Source organism: Martes martes (assembly GCF_963455335.1).
Source record: "Martes martes genome assembly, chromosome: 18".
Taxonomy (NCBI): domain Eukaryota; kingdom Metazoa; phylum Chordata; class Mammalia; order Carnivora; family Mustelidae; genus Martes; species Martes martes.
Genome location: NC_137906.1, coordinates 9175310 through 9191173, shown reverse-complemented (window position 1 = coordinate 9191173; position 15864 = coordinate 9175310). Strand labels below are relative to the sequence as shown.

The 15864-nt window shown below is 44.1% G+C and overlaps 1 protein-coding gene and 1 long non-coding RNA gene across 2 annotated transcripts in view; both read left to right on the top strand.

The window, feature by feature from the left end:
- The first annotated feature begins 218 nt into the window (after window positions 1-218).
- LOC308359182 lies at window positions 219-2545 on the top strand. Its single transcript, XR_013968386.1, has 3 exons — window positions 219-352; window positions 1895-1965; window positions 2411-2545. It is a non-coding gene; the product is annotated as an uncharacterized lncRNA (long non-coding RNA).
- A 10982-nt stretch (window positions 2546-13527) lies between these two features.
- The window catches only part of LOC308359178 (cytochrome P450 3A12-like), a 44116-nt gene continuing 41779 nt past the window's right edge, over window positions 13528-15864 (top strand). The window contains exon 1 of the mRNA XM_080829952.1: window positions 13528-13691. Within this exon, the coding sequence (XP_080686078.1) occupies window positions 13621-13691 (71 nt within the window). The 5' untranslated portion in view covers window positions 13528-13620. The remainder of the gene's footprint in view (window positions 13692-15864) is intronic.

Genomic DNA, 15864 nt, shown 5'->3' with positions numbered 1-15864 from the left:
CTCAGTTAAAGAAATATATTTGTCCATAAAACCTGTCTGCTGGGGGTTTTAAGTGCACACACACTGTAGCATCTTCCTAACCCCCACTTTGATCCAAGGGTATCTGCTGGGCAGCTGTGGAAGAAGGGGTCAGAGGACTGCCCCGTGGATAAAGTATGACTAATTTCCCTCTGGTCTTCTGACTGCAAGTTGACAAGAGCCCTCTCCCTTGTTATCTCTTTCCCAGCTTTATGCCAAGACGATGTGGACCAGGAAGTTGTACCCAGGTCAAGAAAATCACCAGACAGACAGACCAGGGGAGGCCGATTCTGGCGCCACATTAAGATCAAACCCATGGAGGAGCAGGACAAAGGTATCATGGAAATTTCCTCCTGAAGTTGATCCAGAGTACTCTCTGTCTCACTAAGTACCATATGCTAATGAGATCACCAAAAAACCAAAAAACAAAAACAAAAGGATGGGCACATTTTTCTGTAATTTCCTGTGTACAAACTGATTTTTACCAAGTCAACTGGTGGTAATATTGAACTCAAATTTGAGTTCAATCTTACAGGAAACAACAAGGAAAAGTGAATTGTGGTAAATCGGGGGGCCAGACAAAGCATGAGAGACTATGGAATCTTACAAACAACCTGAGGATTTTGGAAGGGACAGGATGGAGGGATGGGTTAGCCTGCTCGTGGGTATTAAGAAGGGCAAGTATTGCATGGAGCACTGGGTGTGATGCATATACAATGAATCTTGGAACACAGAAAAATTTTTTAAAAAATAAAAAAAAAGAACAACATCTCTAGGTAAATCATAGAACTTATCTGAATCTGGAATACTGGGAGATATTGATCTCTCCCTGAATCACTGTTTCCAAACTTTCTACTTTACTGCACAGGATTCAGAACAGGTTTAGATGAACAGAAAGGCTGAACAGAGAATATAGAAAATTTCTATAAGCTACCCCTCCAGTTTTCCCTAGGAATAACTCCTTCCTTGGGTGTGGAACTTTCTTTTACAATCAGTGCAACCCTATCCATATATTTTAATTCATTCTCAGTACATAATTTACTCTACAATGCGTTTCTTGTGATTTGAGATTCTATGAGTTTTGACAAATGCATATGTCAAGGATTTCCGCATATGGCACATACACAGTCTTTATACCTATGTTCCTAGCACCATGAATCACAGCTGGAATTTGCCTGCAGAGAAAGACCTATATTGTAGGATTCCACTGACTGATCTTATACAGAATAGGCAAATTCCTCAGGAAAGAAAGGAGAGATACCAAGAGCTAAAGGCAGGAGGGAAGGTGGAGTTATTTCTTCATGGGTCCAGAGGTATTTTCAGCCTGGTGAAAACTGTGAATTGTGGGTAAATTGTAGGAATGGATACAAAGAACTCTGAATGCAATTACCACTCCTGAGCGTGGGCTTACAGATGATTCGAAGCATAAATACTATGTATATGACATCCCAATAAAACAAGGAAAAGCCAAAGGACTAGGTGATGAAGAGAGAACCTGTGTGAGTGTGCACATGGAAGTTGAAATAGTCCTTCAGTATGTGGAGAAGAGGGAATTTACACTGGGTAGGATGCATCACAGGACTCTGTCATGGAAACAAGGCATGCCGTTAGTGTTTGCTATACTTCACATTGACTGTTTCACACTGATTAGAGCCCCTTAGCTAAAAAAAGGAAAGACTGTCTCTCACGACTTTCCCACTACTCTGCTTTGCATTTTTTTCATCCACCAAGTAGGTGGGTCCAGCAGCAGCTCAGTCCTCACTTGTTCACCCATCACACTCATGCACTGTAGCTCTGTGTTCACATCAAGCAAAGCTCCCTGAATAATTCCTGAGCAACACAAGCGATGTCCTGACGGTTCGTCTGTGTCTTCCAGAACCTCCAGAGGGCCCAGTGGAGGAGCTTGCAGAGGACGGTGTGGAGGAAGCCACGCCCTCTCTCCCCAGGGTAAGGTCATCTCTTTCTTTTTCTGAGTTAGAAATTTCTCATATTCCCATTCTCTCTCTCTCTGTCTCGTTCCTTAATCATATTCAGGTATGAGAATCACAATGTACAGTAGCAATCTTATTCGCATTTTATTTGTTTAGGACCATGTTGAGTGAATGTCTCTAACAACTGAGAGCTGAAAAAAAAGATAATAGAACTGACAACATAAGTTCCATGCATACTAGCGAGCCTTTTCATTCACAGAAACTTTTCTTTCCTGAAAAAGAATGTTGTATTTGCTGATCAGAATGGACTACTGTCATGGAATGATGAGGCCTTTTCCATAGGTGTCCTCTTTAATTTGTGGGAGCCTTCCACGCTGCATACGTTCTGGTTTCCTGAAATCATTGGAAAACAGTGTATACAATGGTGTGATATTCATAGTGATTCTTTTCTCTATTTGCAGGTGGAGACATGAGAAACAACATTGTCCATAAAATGCAGGTAATGCAGAAGGTGGGGGTGCCCTGACTCCTTTGGAGAAACACCCAGGTTCCAGTTCCCACTGACAATGTGGGTAGGGGAAGCAGTGATAGAAACCACCTCTACTGTAAAACCATAACCAGGCTCCACAGACTCTGGCAGGAAGTTGTTAAGTGAGGTGAGGCTCTTGTGTATGAGGGTGGACGGGTGTCTATGTATGAGTCTAGGAAGCAAGATTGTAAACATGACTGTGCATGAGTGTATGGGTGTGTGTGCGGCTGTGTGCATGCATGCATGCACGTTTGCATGCAAGCGCGCGCGCGCACACACACACACACACACACATTTCCTCAAGAGTGCTTTCTCACTTAACCAGCATGTGCGAGTGCTGGTTTTCTAAACACTCCTTGCGTGCATGATTTGCCTACATTGACTCTTTCCTCCTTCACTGCATTTGTATCTAGGTAATGCTTCAGTATTCTTTTCGGTGACCAGAGATGGAGCAGACATGAATGGCCCTAGCTCTTGACTTCTTACATGGAAAGGTCGCAATGTGAACCAAGGCCTAGGTCCCACTGTTGATGTTCTGGGCTACTGACCTGCACTTATCTCTCAGCCACAGGGTCATTAGAGAGCAAGGGAGTTTCTGCATTCGAGTCCATAACTGGTAGTATCAGAGTCTACAGAGATCCTTCACACTGCCAAAACATGAGAAGGAAGCCTCAGTGGCCACATAAAGCAGAGTAGTTATAGGGGCACTTCACAGCCGATGGCACATAGCATTGATGTGCAATGCACCTAGAAGGCTCACATGGTCCTGGTCAGCCCACAGATGCTAAGGGATGAGAGGGCCCATGCAAGACAGTGCAAGTAACATCTGTCAGTGCTGGGGTCATTGTTTGGTCATGGCTGAGGCAGAGAAGAAGCAGGGAGAGATTTCAGTGTATTTGAGGACATTTGCATAAGCCTTACAAATGCTCAGCTCCTGCAATCACATACCCAAGGGACAGTGGGAAATGGCAACTCAATGGAAACCTCAGTTGTGAGCTAGGATGAATGTCCCCCCAGAAATCCTACCTCTCTTATACGGGCTGTCCCAAACAAAATGCCATATGATCTCATACAGCTCCAACTCATGTTTCTCACAGCTGCAGAGGAGGACACCCTGGCCATATACCATGCTTCTCATCAACTGTGAGCCAGACAGACCCATGGTATCCAGCTCCAGCTTTGGTGCTCCTGGAACCATTGGACAGTAACATGCCCGGAATAACTATTCAGGGGCACTTGACAGCTACAGGCCTCAGAAACAAGTGTGGACTTGTAGACATGTCCGACCTGGAGATAAGACTGGGGATCCCTGAAGACAAGACAAAGGGACCCTCTGAGACTGCCATCACCCCTGAGGCAGGTTTAGAATCACTGCTGAAGACATAGCCTCTCAGGAGGAAGCAGCACTCCAGGTCATGCCCAGTGCACTTCTGGGGGACTCTCAGGCCATCTTCAATGACAGCACTGGACAGCCTTCCAGTTCTTTCCCTCCTGCCTGCAGCAAGGTCCATTCCCCCTGCAGCTGTCCTCTAGCCACCAGCAGGAATGCACAGTAGGAGAGATGCAGGAGGACGCATGACTACCAGGGCCCAGTGGCCACCCTGGATTCCAACTGAGGGGCAGCTCTCTGCATCCTTTATCTCAGAGGGCACACAGCTTGTGTCAGAGCCCCTTCTGGTCACCTCTTCACAGTCACTGTCCCCAGCTCTGACCAGCTGGCTCACTGAACCCTGCTGACTCCCAAGAATCAGGCAGGCTCACCTGCTGGGTCCCCAAACCATTGCCCCTGCCCCCTCCATCTCACCAGGCAGAGCGTCTGCATGAGAAGCCCATCTCCTGACTGGATAGCTCCAGAAGCAGCTGCAGTCCCTTGTCCCCATTTACTGTGAAGCTCCTCCCAGATTCCACTCTCATGGGGAGAGGGAGGAGGCCCTCTGCAACCCAAGGCCTCGGTGACAGCTGAAGCACATGCCAGTTGTGCCTTCCCTGCTGCTCCCAGCACTTCTGAAATGGGAGTCCCCCACAGATTCTCCTGTTTTCAACTGGTAGAGCTCCCCTGCCACTCCAGTCCTAGGAGTGCCCGTCCTCAGACCAGCCTGCACATCACAACAGCTGACATTTCCAGCCTGTTATCAGCACACCTGAAGGTCTGGCTCCCCAGCCAGCCTCTGACCCTGAGGTCAACCTCATAGACACGACTGTGCTTCAAGCCACTAACTGCCCCTAATATCACATTCCCGGGGTCCCGCCTCTCAGAGCTCCCTGACTTCAAATGAAACCCTGCCTGCCCAGCTGCATATATGGGGACTTTTCCCAGGCCTCTCTTCTTAGCAGACCTATCTCTGGTGAACACAGCAGGAGCATGCTTGCCTTGAAGATGCTGCATCCATCCCCTACCCAGGCCTTGTTAGACCTTAAACTGCTGGATCACAGATCCTGATGTTTGCCTCCAAGGCTGGATTGTCTTCCTTGGGGCCCAAGAGGCAGGTGCTTGGCCTCAGGAAATTGCTTCCTTGAGAATTATCCAATGTCCGTCTTCCTCCCAGGCTGGACCATGTGTGAGCTCCGTTTAGAAATAGAGAAATGCATGGATAGGTAGGCCTGACTCTGTGCTCCTGGAGCCAGCTGAGTGCCTACAGTTACAGCACTCCAACCACAGCCCCTGTCCTGCACTTTTGCCCATCGGTGGATGATTTACAGCTGTCGTTCAATCCGTGTGGCCTCAGTCATCATAGGGCACTTCATGGAAATACTCGTCTCCTATTTTCCTCAAAGCCTGGATGTGGCAGGACTCTTTCTGCCAAGCTTGACTCCTCCCCTCTCCCTGTTTCCTTCCCCAAACCCCCATATCCTTCCAGAACTTATTATAAATCCTCATTTCTGTTCTTCCATATGATTCTGATGTTCTTGTGCTCTGTACATCAAGGATTCAAAAGCACTGATTTGGATGAGGGGTGGCATGGGAAACAAACCTGTTTCAAATTTCCTGTGGTTCAGCTAACACAGCATAGAGAGTAGCACACTTTGGTGGCTAGGAGAACTGAGCCCTGCATATGAGAGTGTGTTTGGGACTTAAGATGCAGTCCAGGGTATTGAGGGTCCCAGCAGATGGATACACCAGGAGACTTATACCTGCCTTCTGGAACTGCAGCTGCTCAAACTCCTCTCAGACCTGGAGCTGGCTGGACATCCCTACTGTACACACTACATGGGAAGGGCGAAAAAGAAAAAAGAGAGAGGGAAGCAAACCATAAGATACCCTTAACAAATAGAGAACAAGGGGCGCCTGGGTGGCTCAGGTTGTTAAGTGTCAGCCTTCGGGTCAGGTCTTGATCTCAGGGTCCTGGGATCAATTCCCACATTTGGCTCCCTGCTCAGCAGTAAGACTGCTTTTCCTTCTCCTTCCGCCCCTTCCCGCACCCCTGCATGGAATTCTCTCTCTCTCTCTCTCTCTCCCTCCCTCCCTCTCTCATTTTATGTTTATTAAAATCTTAAAAAATGGAGCTCAAACTGAGGTTTGATGGAGGGAAGTGGGTGGGGTTGGGCTTCATGGGTAATGGGTATTAAAGAGGGAGGGCACTTGATGAGTTCGGGGTGATTGTTGTATCCAAGTGATGAATCACTGAATTCTTCTCCTGAAACCAGTATTGCACGGTACGCTACCTGGCTAAAATTTAAATAAAAATTTGAAAAGAAAAAAATAAAATAAAATAAAAATAAGAACATATGAAAAGAAATAAAAGTTTTGAAGGGGCGGGGGGTGGGAGGTTGGGGGAACCAGGTGGTGGGTATTAGAGAGGGCACAGATTGCATGGAGCACTGGGTGTGGTGAAAAAACAATGAATACTGTTACGCTGAAAATAAATAAAAAATTTAATTAAAACAAAGTAAAAGTAAATACAAGCCTGGAAGAGATTATGCTGAGTGAAATAAGTCAAGCAGAGAGAGTCAATTATCATATGGTTTCACTTATTTGTGGAGCATAACATATAACATGGAGGACATGGGGAGATGGAGAGGAGAAGGGGGTTGAGGGAAATTGGAAGGGGAGGTGAACCATGAGAGATTATGGACTCTGAAAAACAACCCGAGGGTTTTGAAGGGACGGGGGTGGGAGGTTGGGGGAACCAGGTGGTGGGTATTAGGGAGGGCATGGATTGCATGGAGCACTGGGTGTGGTGCAAAAACAATGAATACTGTTACATTGAAAAGAAACAAAAAATTTAAAAAAATGTATAGAAATAAATAATTGACTTAAAAAAGTAAAATAATGGGGCAAATGACTGGATTTGGGTTAACTCAAGGTACAATCTACACAGTTGAGTTAAATGTATTACAATAAAAGTGACTTCTTGGGGCCACCTGGGTGGCTCAGTGCTTAAAGCCTCTGCCTTCAGCTCAGGTCATGATCCTGGGATCCTGGGATCAAGCCCCGCATCTGGCTCTCTACTTGGTGGGGAGCCTGCTTCCCCCTTCTCTCTGCCTGCCTCTCTGCAAACTTGTGATCTCTGTCAAATAAATAAAAAAATCTTTAAAAAAATTAAAATAAATAAAAATAAAAATAAGAAAAAAGAAAAAAAATTTAAAAAAAGGAAAAAAGAAAAATACCAGTGGAATTTTGATCGGAATGGCATTAAAAGTATAGATTGCTCTGGGCAGTATAGACATTTTGACAATGTTTATTCTTCGGATCCAAGAGCATGGAATGGTCTTCCATCTTTTTGTGTCTTCTTCAATTTCTTTCATGAGTGTTCTGTAGTTCCTTGAGTACAGATCCTTTACCTCTTTGGTTAGGTTTATTCCCAGGTATCTTATGGTACTTGGTGCTATAGTAAATGGAATCGATTCTCTAATTTGCCTTTCTGTATTTTCATTGTTAGTGTATAAGAAAGCCACTGATTTCTGTACATTGACTTTGTATCCTGCCACGTTACTGATTTCAAGCTTTACTACAAAGCTGTGATCACCAAGACAGCATGGTACTGGCATAAAAACAGACACATAGACCAGTGGAACAGAGTAGAGAGCCCAGATATGGACCCTCAACTCTATGGCCAAATCATCTTCGACAAAACAGGAAAAAATATCCAGTGGAAAAAAGACAGTCTCTTCAATAAATGGTGCTGGGAAAACTGGACAGCTATATGTAGAAGAATGAAACTTGACCATTCTCTTACACCGTACACAAAGATAAACTCGAAATGGATAAAAGACCTCAACGTGAGACAGGAATCCATCAGAATCCTCGAGGAGAACATAGGCAGTAACCTCTTCGATATCAGCCACAGCAACTTCTTTCAAGATATGTCTCCAAAGGCGAAGGAAACAAAAGCGAAAATGAACTTTTGGGACTTCATCAAGATCAAAAGCTTCTGCACAGCAAAAGAAACAGTCAACAAAACAAAGAGGCAACCCATGGAATGGGAGAAGATATTTGCAAATGACAGTACAGACAAAAGGTTGATATCCAGGATCTATAAAGAACTCCTCAAACTCAGCACACACAAAACAGACAATCATATTAAAAAATGGGCAGAAGATATGAACAGACACTTCTCCAATGAAGACATACAAATGGCTACCAGACACATGAAAAAATGTTCATCATCACTAGCCATCAGGGAGATTCAAATCAAAACCACATTGAGATACCACCTTACACCAGTTAGAATGGCCAAAATCAGCAAGACCGGAAACAACGTGTGTTGGAGAGGATGTGGAGAAAGGGGAACCCTTTTACACTCTTGGTGGGAATGCAAGTTGGTGCAGCCACTTTGGAGAACAGCGTGGAGATTCCTCAAGAAGTTAAAAATAGAGCTTCCCTATGACCCTGCAATTGCACTGCTGGGTATTTACCCCAAAGATACAGATGGAGTGAAAAGAAGGGCCATCTCTACCCCAATGTTTATAGCAGCAATGGCCACGGTCGCCAAACTGTGGAAAGAACCAAGATGCCCTTCGACGGATGAATGGATAAGGAAGATGTGGTCCATATACACTATGGAGTATTATGCCTCCATCAGAAAGGACGAATACCCAACTTTTGTAGCAACATGGATGGGACTGGAAGAGATTATGCTGAGTGAAATAAGTCAAGCAGAGAGAATCAAGTATCATATGGTTTCACTTATTTGTGGAGCATAACAAATAATCAGGTGATTTTATCTATTTTTAATAAATGTAAGTCTAAATGTAACTTGCCACATGTGTCCATGGGCTGTGTATTGAACGACACAGTGTATTGGCCTTTCATTATGGATACTTGCTCTTCAGTCCTGGGAAATTTTCTTGAATTGTTTCTTTCATTTTGTCCTTTCTTTGTTCAGAAACCCCTATGGTCAGATAATAGGACTCCTTGAATTATTCTCTAGTTTTCCTACCCTTTCCCTACCATTTTTTGGATTGAAATACTCATATAAATTAACCTAGTGAACATGTCTTTATATAAAGGTTTTTTTGTATGATAATTCTATTTTTAATTTTTTTTAATTTTTTATTTATTTTCAGTGTAACAGTATTCATTGTTTTTTCACCACATCCAGTGCTCCATGCAATCTGTGCCCTCCCTAATACCCACCACCTGGTTCCCCCAAACTCCCACCCCCTGCCCCTTCAAAACCATCAGGTTGTTTTTCATATAAAGTTTTGATTTGTAATGCTTCACTTATTTTCTTTCTGATTGACTTATTTTTATTTATTTATTCTTTTTATTTCCTGATAAAGAGTTCAGTTATTCATCAGTTGTGTATAATACCCATTGCTGATTACATCAAGTACCTTCCTTAATGCCCATCACCCAGTTACCCCATCCCCAACCCACCTCTCCTCCAGCAACCTTCAGTTGGTTTCCTATGGTTAAGAGTCTCTTATGGTTTGTCTCCGTCTCTGATTTTGTCTTATTTTATTTTTCCCTTGCTTCCCCTATGATCCTCTGTTTTGTTTCCTAACTTCTACATATGAATGAAACTGTTTGATAATCCCCTTTCTCTGATGGACTTATTTTGCTTAGCATAACACCCTCTAGTTCTATCCAAGCTCAGATGTCCATCAACAGATGAATGGATAATGAAAAGTGGTATATATACACAATGGAATATTACTCAGCCACCAAAAAGGATGGAATCTTACCATTTCCCTCATTGATTTCTTTGCATTAATATTGATTTTTTAAAAACATTGTGTTCAGATCAAGTGTATTATTTGTATGCTTCGTGATAATTTGACAATTTTGCCCTTAAGTGGAATGTGTCACTCTCTTCTCTGGTCCTAGTCCTGCCTGGAAGTCCGACTGAATTTTCTCAAACACTGTGTTGGTAAAGAGAGAATGAGATGTCCTTACTCCTACTGTTTTGTGCTTTTGGAGTTTACATTTTCTTGACCCACAAGGCCCTCCACCTAGGGATCTGTTTAGAGACAATTTCTGTCCACTAGGAAAGGAGGACAAGTGGGTTCTCATCCTAGAGTTTCCTTAGATCCTACAGAGGTGGGGAAAAGTGAGGTGTGGTTGTCCTGATCTCTGCCCTGTGTTTACACAGCAGGACAGATACTGCAGGCTCCAATTAGAATCCAGGAAATGAAGTGTCTAAACATCTTGGTCCTCAGTGGCTCCTCACCCATCAGGTGGAAAAAAAAGAGCCATTATTATGTGTAATAACTGATAAGAAGGAAAAAGGTCAATACTCCACACCCAGTGAACTCTCACCTTTTTACTTATGTTTCATTTAAAACTTGAACTCATGTCTCCTCCTCCTGCTAAAAGAAATGGCATTGTATCATTTGGGGCTACTCTATAACTCTCGTCCTCTCTCAGCCACCAGTTGAACTGTTTCTGAGTTCATATTCTGTGAATGTTTCTAAAAGGCCTGCGTGGCTCAGGTATCTGGCTGGGCAAAGTCAATAGATAAACCAAATACCATTACTTTATAGCAGGTTTTGATTTATAGCTTGATAGTTGTATGGTTATTTGTTTAGAGTCTCTCATTTCTTTAGAGTGTCAAGTTCATAAGGCAAGGATTTTTGACTTTTTGATATTTAGTGCTTGGCCCATGGACTAAATGCAGCAAGTATAGAATCCAAGCAATCCTGAATGACAGCGGGAGAGGGGCCCACCTGCTCCAATGGCAGGAATGTCCATGGACCTGTCAATTACCTCACCACTGCCACACCAGCCACAAAGCCCAGCCACCAACACTTAGATACCACCTGGTTATCCAGAATTGGCAAGATCAAGTTTGGCCTTACTGAAAAGAATGGGAGCTTGACAGCTTAGGAACAGACACATAATCTTGCTTTCATTTTTGTACACTTGAGATTGTGACCTGTGAAATTTGAATATAATGCACAAATCATTCCAGAACAACACTGGCTCCCCTACCACGAGCAGTTCTCTTGGCCACTAGAAATCAGGCCCCGCTTCTGAGAAGAGGTGCCATATGGGCTCATGATACAAAGGGATGGGTTTATTAGACAGGCAGGGCTCATTGCATCACTGACGTTCTAACAACCTGTCCATCTACGCTGATACCTGAGCCTAAGTCTTCCCTGAATGGTAGTTGAGATTCAATTTTGACCAATATCTAGGAAGACTGAGAAAGCAGATGAATCTTCTACTGTTGAGGAGGATGCATAATTTCTTTTCTTTGACTGTACCAGAACTATCTGTTAGATTCTTCTATCTTCACCCGGAATCACATCTGAGTTATATTTCTACCCTACGCATTAGAGCAGAAAATGGAAAGTACCTGATGGGAACAGTGCAGGAAGGAGTAGATGAGAAGCACAGGGTGTATGGGGTGTTCTTCTGACACATGGTGTCTTCCTTCACACCTTCTGTACAATTCTGAGGATGTGAGTTTCCTCATTTCAGGTGTTCCCTTCTGGGGAAGGGTGGGGTGCAAAGCTCAAGCCTCTGTTACCCCCTTGCAGACAAGGCCATTTGCACTGGATCAGTGCTGGTTGCATTTCAGGCCCCAGCAATAACTAGCCTATCACTGTTGGGATAGATCCAACCAGCTGGAGCAGGCGGTGAGGTGACAAAGGCAAGTGGATGCTCAAATTAGACTTAGTTATGAAATCATCATAACTGAGTATGCATTTTGGAGAAGGATGAAACCACATTAGTTACCACGGAGGCCTGATTTCCAAGTAAAATAAGAAAAGCTTGGTGTTGGACACCTGAATGTATCAGTTGGTTAAGCGACTGCCTTCTGCTCAGGTCATGAACTTGGAGTCCTGAGACTGAGTCCCACATCAGGCTCCCTGATCAGCAGAGAGTCTGCTTCTTCTGCTGACCTCTCTCCTCTCATGCTCTCTCCCTCCTTCTCTCTCTCTCTCTCTCTCAAATAAATAGACAAAATCTTAAAAAAAAGAAAGGCTTTGTGTTTAGGTGAGAGAAGTAAAATGTCTAGATTATTAGATGGCAGGAATCTCCCTAGTTTGTGTGTATTCTGTGTACCTCTCTGATGGGGAACACAGGGGGGAGATCTTGACTAGCTTGTGTCTTCCCTGTTGAGATGAGGCGGAGTTCTTTGTTCTGGAAGACCCCCAAGGAAGCTGCTGTGTAGGTCGCCATGGGGTTAGGGACAGAATTTTAACCAGTTTGCTGGTGCATCCTAGGTCACCCTATTTCCTGGAGTGACCCTTATCGGGGAAAGGCAAGCACTGAATAATGATATTTCAGAGCACAGACTTTTCAGTCTCTCTTCATGTTTACTTATTTACAATTTGTTCTTGTTATCAGTGGCTGTTGGAAACCCAATGCAGTCAGTAAGTCTCAGTTTCTGTATCTGTAAACAGGGATAATAGCATGACCTCATGGAATGGTGCCCAGTGAAGGCACCAAAAGGGGGCAGAAGTATTTCAGAATTCCTGGGACTCTCTCTCCTACTTTATCTGGGGATCATCTTCCAGCTTCCTATGTCTGTCCATTGTTGCTATTCAAGATTGCAGTCAGTTATTTCTTAATTTTTTAAAAAGATCTTATTTATTTGAGAGAGAGAGAGAGCACAAGAATGGCTAGACAGAGCAGCAGACAGAGGGAGAGAGAGAAGCAGCCTCCTTGTTGAGCAGGGAACCTGATGTGGGGTTCGATTCCAGGACCCCAGGACCACAACCTGAGCCAAAGGCAGATGCTTATCCAGCCAAGTCACTGGGAGCCATTAATTATCTATTTGTAGGGCTCCACTGTATCATGGATTCCATAGGTATGCCACATAATCCACAGTTTCTCAGGCCTTGTAGACAAGGAACATGGGTCAGACCTATGATAATGAGCTGGTATAATTTCCAGACTATGTTCTCAGATCTTTCCCATTAGGAATGTGGTCTGGTCACCAAAGACCCACAAGGAAAGGACACAGAGAGCCAAGCAATTTCACCTCTACCAACTCAACTCCATCAACCCTTCTGGTTGTCCCCTGAGCATATAGTGCTTTGAGGGGGACTAGGTTCATAATGTTGATGAGTACATAGACTGCGCCCTTGAGAATCTCTCTGTTAGGCTAATAGATGTCCAGGGGCTGAAAGGTAGAAAAGGTAATAATAGAACTGGGATTGAGGGGGACAGAAATTTCCCAGGGATGAAGTGGCTATATCTGTTCAAGGATGTTGAGGAGGAACGACTCTAACAGAGGGGATTCTGTTGGAGCTGAGTTTAATGGATGAGGAGGATCCTTATGGGAGTGTAGGGGCATTTCTAGGCACAGAGAACTACATCAGTAAAGATATGTAGATCTATACATTTTTGTTTGAAGAGTTTCAAGTATTTAGAGGTTCAGGGAGCCATGCTAACAAGGACAGGTTAGAGATTTAAGGACAGTGACTTTAATGAGTTTCTGTTACCTTTGAGATTACTGATAACACTGAGTTGTTTATTGATTTCCCACAGAATATGAACTCATAGGAGGTAAATCTGGGAGTGTCCAGGATGCTTTGTCAGCTCTCATGGCTGGGGAGTGCCTGCGGGTGGAGCTCTGGTGGCCCTGCCACTGGCTGTTGCTCCAGCCCTGCCCCCCTTTCAGTGTATATATCCCAGTCCCACTGAATCACCGCTGGTGAGAAGGGAAGCTCCACAGCCACAGGCCAACAAGGACTAGCACACACTGCTGAACGGAAGCAGAGAGAATTCACAGAGGAAAAGTGGCCATGGACCTGATCCCAAGCTTTTCCATGGAAACCTGGCTTCTCCTGGCTACCAGTCTGGTCCTCCTCTATCTGTGAGTAACTGTCCAGGCTCATTGCCTCTGGAACCCTGGATTTGGGTTGCTAATCAGCATCTACCCCATTTTCCTTGTCTGCTTTGAGGATCAAGAGTTAACAAAGGGGAAGTTGCTTAAGTGTTGGGTACCTCAAACATGCTAGGAACACGTAAGGGGTTATTATTGACCTCACCAGATTGAAGAAGTCATGCCCCCCTCACCCCAACTCCAATTGCTGTAGCCAGTAGGTAGAGTGACATTATTTGCTCTTAGGGATGAGCTTCTGATTGACTACCAGCTGGGACCTAAACTAATCAACCATAAGTGGTCAGAGGCAGAGTAAAACCACCAGGTCTGGTGCTCTGGGGCCCTCACCCCTTTCCCATGGTGTGGGAATTCTGGAGACTGAGGGAGTGGCTGGAGTCTTTGTCTCATTATCTTCACCTTCCCCTCTCTGTCCACTACAGAGAGCATGTGGAAGGATGGGGCCTGTGTCATTTAGGTGGTTACTGCTCCCCTCCCTCCACTGCCAAGCATGATGTACACAAAGCGCCTGTTGCAACCAGACTTCCAGGGGGGCTGGAAATGTCTCACCTTCCTCTCCAGAGTGGGCTCTTCCCTCTTTTCTGCCCTTTTCCTGGCCATAGCCTCCTCCGCCCATAATATACATAATATATAATATATACATAATATATGCCTAAATGAGCATCTTTAGAGGTGAGGAGACATGGCAGATTTCTTAAAATTTTATTCATCTCACCTTTTCTTTCTATTCTCTGGGAGAGTTTGCATCAGTATGGAGATTTCTTTACCCATGATATGAAATCTGCTAGCAGAAACAATGACAGAGCCCTGAAAGCAAATTTGGATTTTAAGTTGTTTTTGCCTTTATGTTATAGTACAGTAGGAAGAATCAAACCATCTAGCAGAGGACTTCCTTTTGGTGGTGGGATTTCAGGCATCATGGAACAGGTTGGGAAAAGACTTAGTTTCACAGTGAGGGTAGTGACAGACCATTGATGTCACATTTGACCTCTGTCTAAATTTCAATTTCTTTAAGTGTAGGAAATCATGAGGATATGAACATAGAATATGGAAACCTCATTTTCATTTCCTGAGAGGAAAGGTCAGGAATGCCATGTATTGTGTCAACACATATTCTGTGTGATAATATTTGAGGGGGGGGATAGAGAGAGAGAGAGAGAAGACTAGAAGATATATTTGAGCAAATCATAGCTGAGAATTTCCCTAATCTGGGGAATTAAACAAGCATTCATGTCCTAGAGGCAGAGAGGACCCTCCCAAGATCAAGGAGAATAGACTGATCCCAAGGCATGTAATAGTAAAACTTACAAATCTTAAAACCAAGGAAACAAAGAAACAGTCATCAAAACAAAGAGGCAACCCACGGAATGGGAGAAGATATTTGCAAATGACAGTACAGATAAAAGGTTGATATCCAGGATCTATAAAGAACTCCTCAAACTCAACACACACAAAACAGATAATCGTATTAAAAAATGGGCAGAAGATATGAACAGACACTTCTCCAATGAAGACATACAAATGGCTACCAGACACATGAAAAAATGTTCATCATCACTAGCCATCAGGGAGATTCAAATCAAAACCACATTGAGATACCACCTTACACCAGTTAGAATGGCCAAAATTAGCAAGACAGGAAACAACGTGTGTTGGAGAGGATGTGGAGAAAGGGGAACCCTCTTCCACTGTTGGTGGGAATGCAAACTGGTGCAGCCACTTTGGAGAACAGTGTGGAGATTCCTCAGGAAATTAAAAATAGATCTTCCCTATGACCCTGCAATTGCACTGCTGGGTATTTACCCCAAAGATACAGATGGAGTGAAAAGAAGGGCCATCTGTACCTCAATGTTTATAGCAGCAATGGCCACGGTCGCCAAACTGTGGAAAGAACCAAGATGCCCTTCAACGGATGAATGGATAAGGAAGATGTGGTCCATATACACTATGGAGTATCATGCCTCCATCAGAAAGGACGAATACCCAACTTTTGTAGCAACATGGACAGGACTGGAAGAGATTATGCTGAGTGAAATAAGTCAAACAGAGAAAGTCAAGTATCATATGGTTTCACTTATTGGTGGAGCATAACAAATAATATAGAGGACAAGGGTAGATGGAGAGGAGAAGGGAGTTGAGGGAAATT